At 34.9% G+C, this 16975-nt stretch overlaps 1 protein-coding gene across 1 annotated transcript in view; it reads left to right on the top strand.

Annotated features, from left to right (window-relative positions):
• Positions 1 to 16975, top strand: part of PLXDC2 (plexin domain containing 2) — a 351096-nt gene that overhangs the window by 194226 nt on the left and 139895 nt on the right. Inside the window, exon 4 of the mRNA XM_080917571.1 lies at positions 3935 to 4004. Coding sequence (XP_080773697.1) covers positions 3935 to 4004 — 70 coding nt within the window. The remainder of the gene's footprint in view (positions 1 to 3934; positions 4005 to 16975) is intronic.

Below are 16975 nucleotides of genomic sequence, written 5' to 3'. Positions count from 1 at the left end.
TTATCCATTTTTTGTCCCTGTCTTTTCTTTGGACAGGAACATTTCTGGATTAAAAATTTTGAGATGTGTGGGTGGCCCAATTTCTCAACTGGGGACTGTGCCTATCTACTAGAGGTGGTCTCTTTGGGTTGTATCTCCACCCCTTTGTTGGGTATTTCTGCTAATTGTTTGTCTTTCTCAACTGTAACCTATTTGGCTGGGGTGAATAAAATGGGTTTTAGTTGCATTTCTCGAAATCATTGAATGCATTTATTTTTACACATTTGATAGCTAGCTATTTACTTTCCTTATATGGAAAGTTTAGTTTTTGCCTTTATTGGTTTGATTATTTGCTCTTTTGATTTTTAATGTTTTGACATTAAAATGTATGATCATTATACATTCTGGATAGTTATTATCAGCAGGATGAAAACTGTCTGGGTTTTGTTTTGTTTTGTTTTTTCTATTCTGTAGGTCAGCTTTTCTTCCCTGTGGTCTTTGTTTTCTTTGCTGTATGTAGATTTTTCGTGTTGTGCAGTCCTCTTAGCCAGTTTTCCTATTATATTTGGGTCAATGAAGGTTCCATTCAGAAAGATATTGCCATTCTAGAAATGTTCCCCAAATGTTTTCCTTTAGTAGTTTCAGTTTTTGGTTTTACTTTATGGTCTTTGTGAAGAACTTACAGTATTTCTTCCTTAATGAGTCCGTTTTGATTCCCTGAACGTGGGCTCAAATGTCACTTCTTCGCGCAACTCTGCCTACATATGGTTCTCTTATGTATCCTTCCGTAATACGCTCATCACTCTGGAAAGCGTGCGTACCGTGTTACCCAGGGTCCTAGATTTATTGCCTGTTATATACAAGGTGACAAGTGAAGGATGAAAACATGAAAAAATAAAACTTTCCTTTATCCTCGTCAGACACCTCTTTTATATATCATTCTGAGGAAAATAATAATCTAATTAGTTAGGGGTAATTATGTTTAATATATAATCATTTGATTCGAAGACACATAATGAAATTTTAATGCTTAACAATTTATATTGTTACCTTACTACATCAGACTACATCATTTAGGTAGGAAACTAATGATTTTCTTAATTTCACATTTATGTTTCTACTATCACTCTGTTCTTAAGATCTCAGTAGTCAAGCTCATATTCTTTATAGTGAATCAAAGCCTAGGGCAGAGTCTTAAGTTCTTGCTTGAGGCGTACCTAACCCCTCGGCTCTGACAAGCTTTCTCTCTGATGTGGTTGTAAAATAAGACTATGTAAAGGTGTTCAGTTTGTACATGTAGATATTGAAACAAACACATGAGTTATTCTGGGGAGATGACATACATGAACTAAGAAACATTGGGAAACTTCTGAAGTCTCCTTCTTAATGGCCCCGGTTGATTTTTTATGTACCACTCATGGGAAGCTCTTTCTGACATTTAAGTAACTTGCCATTCCAAGTGGCACCTAGTTTTGTTTTGTTTGTTTTTCTTGTGTTTTGTTTTCTGAAGAATCTTCTTTATCATTTTATCTGGCTGGAATGAGGGCACAACTCAGACTAGACCAACACTTGATAAACTGTAGAAACCATCTTATTCTACAATTGTTCTTGTATCATTTGGGACAGGAGTTAAAGGGCAAACGTATTAGCTTTGATGAACTAAAACCTGCAGTTTATGCCTGACACAAGAAGGGCTATATTTACCGAGTTGTCCCATCACAGGTTGTACTTAGGTCTGTGCCTTAAAAGTGAATCTCAGTGTTTTTATTTATTTTTTGGGATAAATGACTTTAATGGTTTTGCAACAAGTTACAAGCTGATGACAGTAACATTCAAAGGGAACTGGAAGCAAGACTTGTGTGAGGGAAATGGTGTCTGTGGAGGGGAGGGATTATGAGAGGGGAGTGAAGAGGAATGCACGCATCAGCATCCTTTCAGATGCTAGCACCTACTAAATGCTCTGCTCTAAGCATTGCTATTATAGGATAGAAAATGCCATGGTCAAAGGTAGATTCATTTGAAGAGGGAGCAGTTCAACCAGTGTGACACTTGAGGAAGATGGATTCCTAATTTTCTTTCAACACCTATCTCATTATCTTTAGCATATATGTTGGTATGCATATTATTCTAACCCAAATATAGTTATATACCTGGACTGTCTGAGAAAACATATACCATGTGATCTCATTATCTCTGATGAAAACTGGGTTTGTTAGTAACAGATATTGAAATAAAAATGTTCGGGAGCATGGGAAGACATTGGAATGATGGGGTTCTGTTCTCTGATAATGCCCATCACTGAATTGCTTTTGACACCTTTCAGAGAGGACAATATGGTATTACTTTCATTTCATGCTACCAGTGACCACTCCTTCCAAGTGGCACAATGGAAGCATTTTCATTTTTCTGGTAGCAAAAAATAAACGTGATGAAATACTTTTCTTAGGGAAATGTGGCTTATGAAAAAGGGAAACAAAAGCTAATTGAAAGTCAATATAAGTTCTGAATGATTACCTCTGTTTCAATAAGTCATTAGAAATCTCTGAAGGATATGAAAAGGCAATCATTTGCAAAATTTGAGAGAGATAAATTCTAGTAGACATCTTTCTATGTTTTAATTTGTGGGTTTAGAGAAATAAACTGTAAATATTTGGATTTTAACATGATATCATTTACACAGGAAAGGCAGCACATGTTTCTGGGCTTTTACCAGGTTCTTTACCTTTCCTTTGAACACACATTGGTGGGTTGTTTGTGTTTATGTTTGTGTGTGTGTGTGTGTGTGTGTGTGTGTGTGTGTGTGTACATAGATAGAGAGATAGATAGATAGATAGATAGATAGATAGATAGATAGATAGATAGATAGATACATAGATAAATAGATGATACATGAATGGTATAGAGATACATGGATAGGTACATTGAGATATATGAATAGAGGTACATACATGTATACATACATGAATACATACATACATTCATAGACTCAGAAACATGGTAGGTAGATCGATGATAGACAATAGATAGGTAGGAAAGAGAGACACAGAGAGACAGAGAAAAAAATGATTGATTTATTTCAGGTCATTTTCTCTTATATGCATTATCTGCAACATTGTTTCTTGCCTTGTAATGTTTTAAGCATACAAGGAGCTATTTTAGTTTTTTTTTTTTTTTTATTTTACTAGTTTTATGTTCATTAGTGTTGAACAAAATATACACATGGTATCACATATATTAAGAATCATTGTTTTAGGCCTTCTTTAAGAAGGCAATTCATAAGTCTTTGGAATATTCTGCCCAAATATCTCCACTTTACCCTATACCAAATCAAAGTATCTCTGCAGTAAGTGCTGTTCATTTTGTAACTTAATGCTTTAAAACTGAAAATGATACACTATCGTTGCCCTCAGGTCCCCATCTGTAGCTCCCTGACTACATCTTCCATCAATCCTTTTTAACTATAGGATGGATAAAATAATAGGATAGATAAACATAATAATGAACAAAGCAGTAAAGGTTCAAAAAGCTCTCTTATTGATTTCTATTCACTGAATCTCATCCTGTATCACATTCTACTGTTTTCCTATCTACTGGTGAAAATGACAACCCCCCTCCCAATAACTTACACATTACATGACAGAAATGTATCAGTAAATGATGGAAGAACAGTGGTAAGAAGTGAGAAAAAATAAGTTGTTTTAGAATTTACATTTACAGCGAATCTTCATAAATAAAAAAAGTTAAAAAACATAACTTTATTCTTTTCGTATGCTTGAGATAGTAAATTGCCAAATGCCCATTCTTTAGTTTCATCCAACACTTAGTTTTGAAGGTTAACTGCAATACCAATTGGGTAAAAGAGAAACATCATTAAGCTTTAATTGAAACCCTCTCTATTTTACATTTACCATTCTACACATTATTGATTTTTCTCTTTTGATGTTGTTCCTTGCAGAGAGTGAATCTGTCCTTCGATTTTCCATTTTATGGTCATTTTCTAAATGAAGTCACTGTGGCAACTGGGGGTAAGTCGTTTTCTATGTAATTACCTAGAAATGTCTATAGTGTCATTAGAGCTTTTTTATTATTTTTTCTCACTTTTTAAGATAAATAAAATTTATTGGAAAATTAATTGTTTTACAACACAAATGCATGCATGGGGTCGAAAAAAATTCATTGTAGCAAGACATATTGAGAATAAAATTTAGCAGAAATAATAAAGTAAAATTCAAATTTTCGGGTTAAAATCCATCCTTTGATTTTTTTTCTAAGTTTTAACTCACTTCTTGATAATATGGTAAAGCTATGTGAAATGGAAAATATAATATATATATAGCATTAAAAGGTGCAAAAGAGAATTTTTGGCTTATTTAAAATTTTCTTTTAACATATGTAATTACTATATATGGAGGCACACTAGAGCAACATGTTCTTTATATTAAATTATTTTTTTATCTAATGTCTACTATCTAAACAGATAAATTTGAGAATCTTAAATACTGATATACAGTTTGACTTTTCAAAATTTTGCTTTCCTTTGTAAACATAAGGGTCTGGAGTTGAGTCTAGTACTCTCTGAAGAGGTAATGAGTTAAGTTTCACACTGTGCTGCAAATACTAAAGGTGTATCCATCATGATAGACTGATAAAAGAATAAATTAAATTCATGAGACTGTCTCTGTTGCCCAAAGATGGTGGAGAAAGGAAGTTGAAGACTTAATGAATATAAACAAAATGGATAGTACTGTTAAGGTAAAAGCACGTGGGATTCCATGTTTAAACAGTGATGGCATAATGAAATGTCTTGAGCTTACAACATTTACATTCTATCCTCTCAGTCCTTTGCTTGTTTCTGGGATGGCAAAAAAACTGACTGATCTTCTTATATGTAAATATGTTATATGCTTAGAAGTCAAGTAGAAACCAAGAGAAAAAACTTTCCAATCACAAATATCAACAAGAAAATGATTTTGAACACCTTTATTGAGCTAAGGTAAATTATGCTACCTCTGCCATAGGCATTTTTAGTTCTGGGGAAAGGAAAATGGGGAAATGTAGAATTGCTTAAATATTGGAAATTTATGGAATTTCCAGAGTTGCTAAAACTCATGCATTTACGGAAATTATTCTATGAATCTCAATAGAGAGATTATTTATGATATATCTTTGAGTTTTGCATCTTTCCTGGTTTCAAGGGAAGAAATGGTAGAATTTGGAACAGTACAATGATGACTGATTCACGAGGGAGATGGTGTACAGAGAAACATTTCTGAAATAAGGTAGATCTGAGTGAAATGAATGATATGTTAAACAGATCAGAAATGTAAATTGCCTCAATTTACATCATCTCTTTGAATCATCAATACTGAAAGAAATATGTGACAAATTTTAACAAGGTAGATCTAGATATTTGTGTAATAGACATACTTTATGCAGTGTGTATAATTGCATGAAAGAATATTGTGTTTGTTTTTGGGAGAACCTTAAGGGATTTGGTCGTTCAAACTAAGGCAAGGAAGCCAAATGTGACAACTAGAGAGACAAATGTGAGATTATTTAGAGAAAAACAAAATGACTCAAGTATTGAGATGCTGAAGTTTTGGTGGAAAAGAAGAGATTATACCTAAATACAGTATACATAGACATATGCTTTAGAGTCCACCTTTCATGTACCGTTAGGATCAGTCCTTTATTTTATTACATTTAAGGAATGACTAAAAAGAGAAAGGTGAATGTGAACACTAGACCCTTTGAACTGTGACTGATAACATTTTGTCCCCCACTAAGAATGCAGACACAGGGTGACTTTGTAATAGAAATGTCAGGTATGTTTTCTAGCACCATATATTTAACATAACCCAGAAGTTTTCCTATAAAAGTAACTTTTATTCACCAGATGTAATTGTCATCTCAGAGGCTTACCGATAAATAATCTCATCTTTTCTACCTCCTTCTGAATTCTTCCTGGCTGATTCAACTCATCCATTCTGACTTAAATTCCTCTCCTAGCTGACTGATTCTATCTGGCTTTTCTCACCTTCTGACCGAATTAATCTTTTGGCCTCTAAATAACTCTAACAAACTGTTCTAACCTCTGGCCTTTTCTTACTTTCTAGCATATTCTGTCAGCACCAGTAGCCTGTATCTGTAAAACTGTGCAGGTCAAACTGCCAACTCTTTTGTTCTCTACCTTACTTTTATATGTGGCCTCTTTCCTGTCTGTTCTGGTAACAGCTGGACATACCCTTTCTCTGACTCTTTCTGTCAAATATTTCTCTGATTCATCACTTTGTCTGCCCCTCAACTGTATGCCATTTTCAAACATGGCTGCCTCCGACAAACTAACCTTACTTACATGGTTTGGTATTAAAGATGAACTGAGGCTGAGTCTGTATTTCAGCCAGAGGGATTAAAGCTGGAATTCCAGCTAGATCACACACTGTGATAAAAATGTAGACTCTTGTATCAGGTTAACCTAAAATTAATTACAGGCTGCTGCAATTTAAGATCGACCTTAATGCAGTGTATGGCAACCAATGCCAAAAGGTCACTATATTCAGTGTTTCAGATTACCATTTTTTAAAAAAAAAACTCAATTGAATACATGTATCTTCAGTGATATCTATGCACTTTGAAAAAACATTTAAACATACTCTCTGTCTACTTAAACCATAATAGTAAAGATAACATATAAATCTCTGTACATTGTTTAAATAAGACTTAAATCAGAGTCCTCACCACGATAGTTTGGTTGTAACCCATATCATACAGAAAACAGACTCTCATTAAATGTTTTCAAATAGAAGCATCTCGCTTGAATTCACTTCTGTTACTTGTTCATTCGATCAGTTTTTGCCCAGATACTGTAATAGGCTCTGGAGAGGAAGATCCACATTATTCCATGCAGATAGACTATGGTTCCCGTCTGAGATTATCACGTCATCTAAGGCAAAGAAATGAACATGATATGAATAAACAATGACTGCAGGCTAATCAGTGGAGCTTTTAAGAAAGGAGATAATTATGCAAAAACAAATTTGTGAAAAAAACAAACATTTAGCACTGATCTATAAGTTGGTCGTTTATATTAGGCAAAGAAGTGAGAAGCTAAAAATTGAAGAATAACCCAGAAAAAGGAGTGTTGAGCTAAGTCGTAGTCTGAAAGCTGTATTGAATGTGTCTGAAAAGAGTGCTGTGGGTACTTTGACCACTGGGAGCTTCACTGTAATCTTCCCAGATTTGTGGATGGAAAAGGTTCCAGCCATAAAGCTCCATGAACATGAAGGGGGAAAAGCTATGACTTTAGAGGTCTAAGCCACAGACTGTGGTAGACCTTTGTGAATGCTGAGACATTACAAACCAAAGCACCAACAGGGCAAATATCTGGTGTCCTCACATCTTAAAGAGGCCACTCACCATGGAGGCATTCCAAAGAGAATAGAAGGTGCTTATTTGAAGCCATTATTTCAAGACAAGGGCCTGAGAATTTTAACCAGGGACATCTTCTTCCATTGGATTGCTTGTCATTTATCTTGGATGTATCTCTGAGTTCTGCTGCATCCTGTTTCTATATCCAATGTGGGAAAACAAAAACAAAAACAAAGTAGAATGTTTTTGTAGTGAATAGACGTTGTGCAAGCAAAGCAAATGCTTTGAACCATACTCGTATCTCATTATCACACATGCTGGTTTTCTCCCGTGCCTTCCCAACCACTATCTACAGACACAACTTAAGACAAACATCTAAAATCCCTTCTAAGTTTGTCCCTATGTCACTGTTAGGAGAAATTCAAATCAGAAGCTGATTTTAGAATACAGTCAAATACATAATTCATTATGGCAAATCTTTGTTTTAGTCATGTATATATGTATGTGTCATTATGAATAAACTTCATTTCTACTTTTAAAAAGTTAAAATTTAAACTAAATATCAGGTCTATCATTACAACTATAAAACACTCTCTTCAGTTATTAAACATTTTAATATTCGGAAGCTTCAATCATCCACACAAATCATGCAGAAAAACGAATTTAAAATACCATCTTATTTTCTGGTTCACTGACAGCAATATCTGAAAGCTTGTATTCATCTTCCTATTTAAAATATAATTTAGTATGCAAGTATGTCAACTATCTCCACGTTAATCCTCTGTGCAGCTCATCATCAAGAATGTGCTCCTTAATGGCTCAGCTGAGTCCTCTTGCTTGCATCTCATAGCTTATTTTCTTTCATGTCTACCTTTTTGGCCAAGTCTACTAATCTGGTGTTTCACATGTTTTGCCCTTAGACGGTTAATTTATGTGACCGTTAGTACCAATGGAAGAACATTTTAACCAAAGTCTATCATGGGTACATGTGATTATGACGAATGTGGAATTAAAACAGGAATGACAGCATATCGGGGAAGTGTCATGATTCAGATACAAAATAAATGAACATGTGTCAATGTATGACACTGTGAGCACGGAGTTAATGGTCAGAGAAAGATAAAGTACATCAAGAAGCTAATGGGAATACTTGTTATCTTTTTCAAATGTAGTGAAGTATTTACCCTGTTCTGTTTCTGTATACATATCTAATTGCATGAAAACTGATTAAACATTGTACATTTATTTCATGCAGTTGCTATATGATAACTGTTAAACACAAATTACTGTTAGATGATAAATTTTTACTACCTGAAAATTAATATGTAAACATTAAAATATCAGGAAAAAATGGGAAATGCAAATCATCCCCTATTTCTTCACAGATAATGCATGCACCTGTCAATCAAACCACAATCTTACTTTTTGACTTTTGAGTTATATAATATTAAATTCAACTGATTATTTTTCTAAGCCATGTTAATAATCATTTATGTGTGCTTTGGGTCCTCTATAGGCTATATTAAAATCTAAAGTATTATCTCTTGTCTTTATTGGGTTTAGTAATTGTATTACTAATTTTCCTATCACTTTTTCTTCTTGTCTTCAAATACTAATATTTTAATTTTACCTCCAAATAATATTTTCTGGGTTTTCAGGACACTTGATCAATAGCAGGAATAAAAGGCTTTCAGGAAAAAGAAGGGATTAGTTATTCACGATTTATAAGCACTGACCCATCTTGCTTCAATGTTTAAAAAAAAATCAGGTAATAAAGAACAGTGGCATTATTAGGTCTTTTAAATGACTGTTAGTAGAGAGCAGAGATTACAAACTTCCAGTAATCTGTGCAATAACAAAGTACAGTAAAGGCACAAATATTGAGCAGAAGCAAACCTATTCCTTTCAGGGCGCCAATATAAGTAACAAGCTTAAGACTCAAGGATGCTCAGGATAAAGACAAACATCTGTGTCCTAGGTTCTCTATCTGAGTGATTCTCTGAGAGATGCATGCAAACATCCAAAATCTCATTTTCCTAGTCCTCATGGGTAATTTGCTCTTCACCTGAACCATCTAGTGTTAGCAGCAACATCAGCAGATTCAACGATACCAGCTTTCTTTTCTCTGAAGAGCTATGAATCACCTATTCCCAAGTATCTTTGTTTCTTCTCTGGACACATGTATTTCATTAGCCCTGGTTTTCTGCAGCGAGATATCATATGGAGTTTAGAGCAGTGAAAGATTTAGGAGGGTGATAGCCCCTAGAGCTAGACCTAAGTCAGTAGTATAATAAGCAATAAAACTGTAGAAAGGCAGGGATATGGCTAGAATGAACATGGGTAATTGCACACATAGAAAACAAAGAGGAATTATGAGCCCATGGTGGACAAGTCATAAATGGGAGACGGGCTGAGGTGTGATCACCTGAGGAGTCTCCTTGGATAGAAAACAGAGAACTCATGCTCAGTTTCATCCATCACTGAAGCAACCTCAGGAGAGACATCCTGTCTCCAGACTTTAAATGCACTTAGGAAGTTCATCCCTGGAAAGCCCCTCTTTGTCCTGTGATCTAGTCTTTATGGGAAACACTGGAAATCCTATTCTCTTGCAATCTCTGTAAGGCAGTAATAATTCAATTAAATTATGTTGTCACACAGATGCATCCATAGATCAGCCAGTTACAAAAGTGTTTAGTCAGTGACAGTGTACATGACCATACCACTGTTCCGTGCTGGAAAATATAGGATATTTTAACAGTACAAGGTTGACAGATCCTGACCACTTCCATAGTGAATTAGAATGAATAAACTCAAAATCTAACACAGCCGGAAATTATACTTCCTTTTCTTGAGAAATCCAGTCTGGCACCATGGTTAATGTATAGGCCCATAGACAAGACAGTTGGGTCAATATTGCTCTCAGTGAATGACCTACACCTTCAAGTTCAGTTTCCTTATTTGTAAAAGAAGACAATACAGTCACCAGATTATAACGATTTTTGTAAAGACCACCAATGTTTCTGATAGGTATTTCATAAAAAACACAATGTAAATAGGACATTTTTACTGCAATTGTATTTGTAGTCTTATCTTCTTTAATAATGCTTTTCTGTAAGGTTTTACTAAAGCACCATTGTTTATTAGCTTTTGCTCTGGGAACTTAACTAATGTGCATACCTAATTTTTAAAGCCTCTCATCCATTCACAACAGGGAAAACATATGGTTCTGGGTCAAGTCCAGGATGTCCATTCTACTAGATACGTGTGCCATTTCTGAGTGCAGATTAAAATTACTTCCAATGACTTCCTGTGAAGAAATTCTGCAACACCAAGATTCTTTCTTAAAAATATTTTAAATTGGCATTTTTTAAGTTTCTATCACTAGATTCTTAAAATTGTAATTCTTATTACAAGGTTATCAGTGTGTAACGAGAATTAATATGCAGGCAGTTACATACATCATTCTGGTTCCTGTGCTATCCTTTGCAGAATGAACCAAAGTTCCAAGTCGGTGAGGGGGGCGGGCAGTGCTGATAAAAATTCTACCCGGTTGATTAATGGGGCAGGTGGAATTTTCAGCATTACATTTGTTTTGGGGCTAACCTTGAATCTCAAAGTAGCCAGCCATTCATTGTCTAACCCCGTGTGTAACCTAACATCCTGTGACTATAAGGCAAATCATTTTAAAGCATATGAGTAACTCCTAGATTTTCTCAATGCAAGACAAGAGTGCTATGAGGTGCCGTCTCAGGCCTATAGTTTGAGTTTTCTCAATTTGCTGTAACTACTCCTTAGTGTTTCTACCAATGTTTGTAAAAATTATCGTGATTTAGGAATTCCTTTGTTCTCTAACTGCTGATTTCATGAAACTGTTACCATATTAAAACACAGTATTTGGGGAAGAATTTTTTTTTGACTTGTAACACTCTCTTTATTCAGATGAGGAGAAATTACAATAAAAGAGCTTAAAACAATGTTCAGATAGCAAATACTCTGTGAGACATACATTAAGTGCCCCAAACTGGAACTTTAAAAAGAATCAAAATTGTTTCACTTATCAAAAGTTCTTCAGTTATCAAAGTATTACTTTATAATTCAAAATTCTTAAACTATACTTAATTTTTATTTTTTTTAATTTTTTTAAACTTTATTTTAAAAAACAAAGATAAAAGAAAAAAATTTAAACATTTTTGCATAAACGTATACAAATACATTTTTGTCAGTGCTTGGCATTTTTTTTTTTTTTTTTTGATGGCAGTGGCCATCCATCTTTTTCTCTGGGACAAACAAATTCTATTTCTTTTAAAGTAAAAATTATGCATTTGCTTTAAATTTTGTATTAAACTTTAAATCCATATTTTTTTCTTAAAAAAATCATGGAAATTGGTAATAAACCAACTACAGAATATTTTGTTTCATTTTCTACCATCAGAAACCTTTGGTTTCTGTTATGATACCAAACTGAGCCAAAATTTTGTGATAAGAGAATTTTGACTATGGCAAGCACTTTGCAGAGAGATCATCAGTCCCAACGGAGGTAAAACTGAATCTGGGATTAACTTTATCTAGGATGCCTGCAAGATGCCTTTCTTCCACTTGAGATTCATCGTGTTCTTCATAGTATAACTCAAAATGTATGGAAGACTTGAAACCTCAATGCAAAACTGGGAATCACAGTCCATGTGAGGCTGTTGACTTCGAGTTAGGAGATACATTTCTATATCTGCCTCTTATTCCAGTACTATAATTTTTTTGAATGGCTTTTCTAACATCACAGAAAACACATTAATATGACATAAATATTGCTCAAAAGTCAACTCTTATTTCAAAATCTAAAATACTAGAACTCAAAAAAGTAACAGGTGTCATACCTGTGTTCACTGACAGTAATGGGACCTTTGTGATAACCTCCCAGCACATTGCAGATCTGCCTCGCCTAAGGGCTACAGACAGATTTTGAGTTAATTTAGTGAAAGTGTTGAAATGTAAGTTTCTACTGAAGGCAAAAATGATGGAAGAAAATGTCTTGCAATTGTTGTCTTGGGAGTACTATGTCAAACACCTAGACAAGAGTTTGTGTCTTCCCACAGTGTCAGAATTTATTGAATACTAATAATCAGCAGGTGTGCGAGTTTCACAGACAGAAATACTAATAATCAGCAGGTGTGCTAGTTTCACAGACAGAAATACTAATAATCAGCAGGTGTGCTAGTTTCACAGACAGAAATCTGTCAGGTAACCTTCATATTCTAGTCATTTTGGAGGAAAAATGGGTTATTCTATGCTAACCTTAAGTATTGGCTTTAACTCTAAGATCAGAGTAAATGAGCATCTCTCTCCTTTTTCTTCTGTGTCTGTGTGTATATAATTGTGTATGTGCAGTGTGTATGTGTGTATGTTTATGTGAACAATTGTGCACGACTGTGTGTACAACTCTCCCTATATGTGTATAAAGATGCATAAGTGAATGTATGACTGTGTATTTATGTGTGTGTGTGTGTGAGTAGTAGTAGTAGTAGTAGTAGTAGTAGTAGTAGTAGTAGTAGTAGTAGTAGTAGTAGTGTTATTCAATAACACTTAGACATTCAAAGAAGATAACAGAAACCAAATAAGCTCTATGGGAAGATAACTGATCAAACGAAGATGGAAAGTTACCATGGCTACTAGCTATAGACCTGACTATAGAGTCAGGACTTCACTGTAAAGTTGTGCAGTCTCCAGAAGTTAAAGGGCAGGATCAGATCCAGACAAATAATGGGAAAAATATGTGTGGCAGTTGCACTGGGTTATCAGGCAGATAGGACTGAAGCCTCTGGGATACTGAGCATGCTTTCCCCTGTAATTCTCTTTATGAACCTATCAACTGATCAGTTGACAAGTCTGAGGGGCCATTACCACTGCAGCACAATGTGTCCATCACTTCATGTGGTATAGGTGAGAAGGTTACAACTACTTAAGTATTTTCTGTGTCCAAACAAGCATCCATCTTCTTGGACCGTCTTTTTTCTGGCATGATTTTAATATGTTCATATCCTCACATGGTAGTACGTGTATGGGGTCATATTCTATCTACTCCAACAAATAAGTTCTTTATTAGCACATGTTTGGCAGAGTACCAAAGAGATAGCACTATTTCCATTATCACTCAAGTGCACAGTCCTCCTCCAGCATCAGACTGGATTCAAAGCTGCTTGTTAGATCCCTGGTGCCTGGGAAGAGCACAGCATAAAAAACTAAAATTTCTTTTCTTCAATCTTTGCATCTTGGGATCCTCCCTATAGGCAGCAACCAAACCCAAGCACTATTACTGAAGCCAAGAAGTACTTACTGTCAGGAATCAGATATGGATGCCTCCTCAGGGGTTCTGCCAGAGTCATACAAATACAGCTGAGCTGGCTTGCAGCTAACTAACTATTGGACTGAACATTAGACCCCGATGAAGGTGCTAAAGAAAGGGCTGAATGAGCTGAAAGTAGTTGCAACCTCATAGGAAGAACAACATTATCAACCAACCAAACCCTCCAGAACTCCCATGGACTAAAACATTAACCATTGAGCACACATGGAGAGACACATGGCTCCAACTGCATATGTAGCAGAAGATAGCACTGTCCGGCACCAATGTGAGAAGAGACTTTTGACCCAGTAAGGACGTGTTTTCTTAGTGTAGGGGAATGCCAAGATGCTGAGGTGGAGAGGATGATTTGGAGAGGGTACACCTGCACTGAGACAAGTGGAAAGGGAGGGGGCATGGGAGTGTGGTCAGGGAAGGAGATTACATTTGAAATGTAAATACAGAGGTTATCTTATAAAAAAATAAAACGAAAAGAAAAACTATAATTTCACATGATGTGAAGTAATTTAATATATAGAGTGGCCTGGTTTCCACAAAATATGGAGTAACTTAGAGTAGGAAGCAGCCTCGATTCAATAGATGTTTTATTACAAATTTCTTCAGCTACAAACAGGAGTAAGCATTTCCTTTCTCTAATCAGCATACAATGCTAGTTAAATTTTCTTTTCTCTTAATTTCTACAGTATTTGAAAATATTAAAATTAACATGATTTATTATATCATATATTTTAAACAATTTAATCAGAATATTAACAGAAAGCTATTTTATAATCATGAATTTGGGATTTTTTTTTTTCAGGGTAAACTTACAACTCCAACATCATTTAGAAGTTTGAAAAACTGCATTAAAGAGTATGTTTTCTTCTGAAATATCTTAACTTGCCATATCTTTTAAAATATTTATTTTGAGAATTTTATATATGTGTACTCTATGCATATCAGTTATACCACATTTTTCCTTTTCTTTAGCCTCAATATTTCTCCCTCTCTTCTTCCAATGAATAGACTCTTACTCATCATTCTTAGATGTGTGTATATATATGTGAATATAAACACATGTAAATATGGAGTTATGAGACTCTTTGGTATTGCTCCAATGTTTCTGTATTATGGCTAACCAGTTTGCATTAATAACCTATTAAGGAGAAACAGGTCTTGTCCCTTGAGAAGACTGATTCTCCCTCTCACCAGCCATTTATTTCTTATAGTTCTTCATATAGGTGTGGAGCCTTGTAGGGTTTCCCCATCCATGTTGACACAGATAAAACAGGTTTTATTGAACTTAATTTTCATATGCTTTTTGAAATTTTGAGGTTTTATGAATGGAGGATTTTTCATCAAGCCTTAACCAAAAACCTCTGGGATATTTTTTTCTGATAGTCTGGGAGACCATTAATGTCTCTTTTCAACAACGACATTTCTAGACAAACATGGAAACTTAGGTACATGCTAAAAAATGGGTAGATGACAAAGATTATTTATTACAAAGAATTATAATATCTTCTGATTTTTGATCTTCACTATAAAGAATATGGAAGTTGTTGCCATTACTATTCTATTAACAAGAAAACAGCTCTTTCTTTCCCCTTATACATCAAGAGTTGAATTTTTTAGAGAAAAAAACACGTTACCTGTAACTTGGATCCTTGCATCTGAAGGAATATGGGAGATCTGTTTGCCTGGGACAGGAATCATTAGAATCATAAATTAGTAATGACTCTTAAAGGGGGAACTTCAGTGAAGCAAGAGTTTGAGTGTGCATGAACCAAAGAGTAATACATCCCTGAGAATCTGAGTCTTAGCTCTGGGGACTTGACTCAGTGGAAAAGTCAGCTTTCTCCAGTGTTGGTCTCTGAAATTACTTCCTAGGGTTGTTGAAGGACCAGGATTCACTGTGAAGAATAGCCACATAGGTCTCCAAAAGAAAGGAAGACCTATAACTAAAGACATTTGTTGAAGCCTTATTCCAGCTGAGAGGTTCTTGGAATGAAAACAGTCAGCATCTTCTTAGCTCATATAATGCCAAAATAATAATGTACAGTCAACATAAGTCAAGAGTTTTATACACACAAGAATTGTTACATCCAGGGAGGGAGGTAGAGGCTGTCTATGTTGAGGATGTTTCTTAGTGAAGGACATCCAAGGGGGCCACATATCCAAGACCCAGGTCTATTAAGACACAGGTCCACTACAGATTCTGACATACAAACTAAGAAGAGGTATGTTACAAGGATTAATGAAAGAAGAGGTAATAAATTTTAAAGAGAGAGACATACAGGAGTGTTTGGAAAAAGGAAAGGGAACAGAAAAATTGTCAAGTTATCATATTCTCTAAAAGCAAAAGAATATTTAAAAATATAAAAAAGAAAGCAAAATAAAGAAGAATAGAACTTAATATCTATGATTGGTAAGGCCACAATAATAAAGGAAATTACTAAAAAAACCCAGAGTATTAGAAGAGAAGCAAACAGAACATAACATGGAGAATACTGGGAATTGTAACAATAAAACATTCTTCACTATTACAGGCACCACATTAAAAAGCTCAGAGAACTCTAGCAAGAAATGAACTACCAAAACCAAGGCAGAGGCAAGGGGAAAGATTATAATGCCAAAGGAAGACCTAGCCTCCACCAAAAGTCAAATGTACAACAAGGATTGATAAAAACCATCTAGACCCTCAATGCACTTGATGGAATGAAATTACTTAGTATTTTTTAGAAAAAAAAATAGAGTACAATTTTACTTATCTGTCTATGCAATGGAGGATTTATCAATGGCACAGCTATTATTTACTGTCACCAATACTCACCAGAGCTTAACAGAAGAAATGCCTACTTTGGATAATATACTTAGAATGTCCAGTTAGTGACTGCTTCACCGTATGAGTTTGGAAAGTGCATTATGAAAACAGGATTTTTATGGTAGAGTTGATTGCTCCTCCACAGCCCAGAGCAAGAAAGTTACTACTGGTGATTTATGAGTTCCCGAAGTTAGGTCCCATGGCCTCTTTGTGCCAAAACGATTCCATCATTTTAGATGTTTACAATCAGCCAAAACAGTGCCACTTGGAGACCAAGCATTCAATAACTAAGCTCAGGGTGGGGTACATTCCATATTCAAAATACAATGCCATCTTACAACATGATGTATTTAATGCATGTAAAGTCTCTTGTGCTAAATGGAAATTTTCCAAATTATTAAAAATCCTAATAAAGGAAGAAAGATGATTTCTAATTCATGCATTATATATGTACCATCCCCATCAACAGA

Source organism: Micromys minutus, assembly GCF_963924665.1.
Source record: "Micromys minutus genome assembly, chromosome: 6".
Taxonomy (NCBI): domain Eukaryota; kingdom Metazoa; phylum Chordata; class Mammalia; order Rodentia; family Muridae; genus Micromys; species Micromys minutus.
This window is presented reverse-complemented; position numbering and strand designations above follow the sequence as displayed.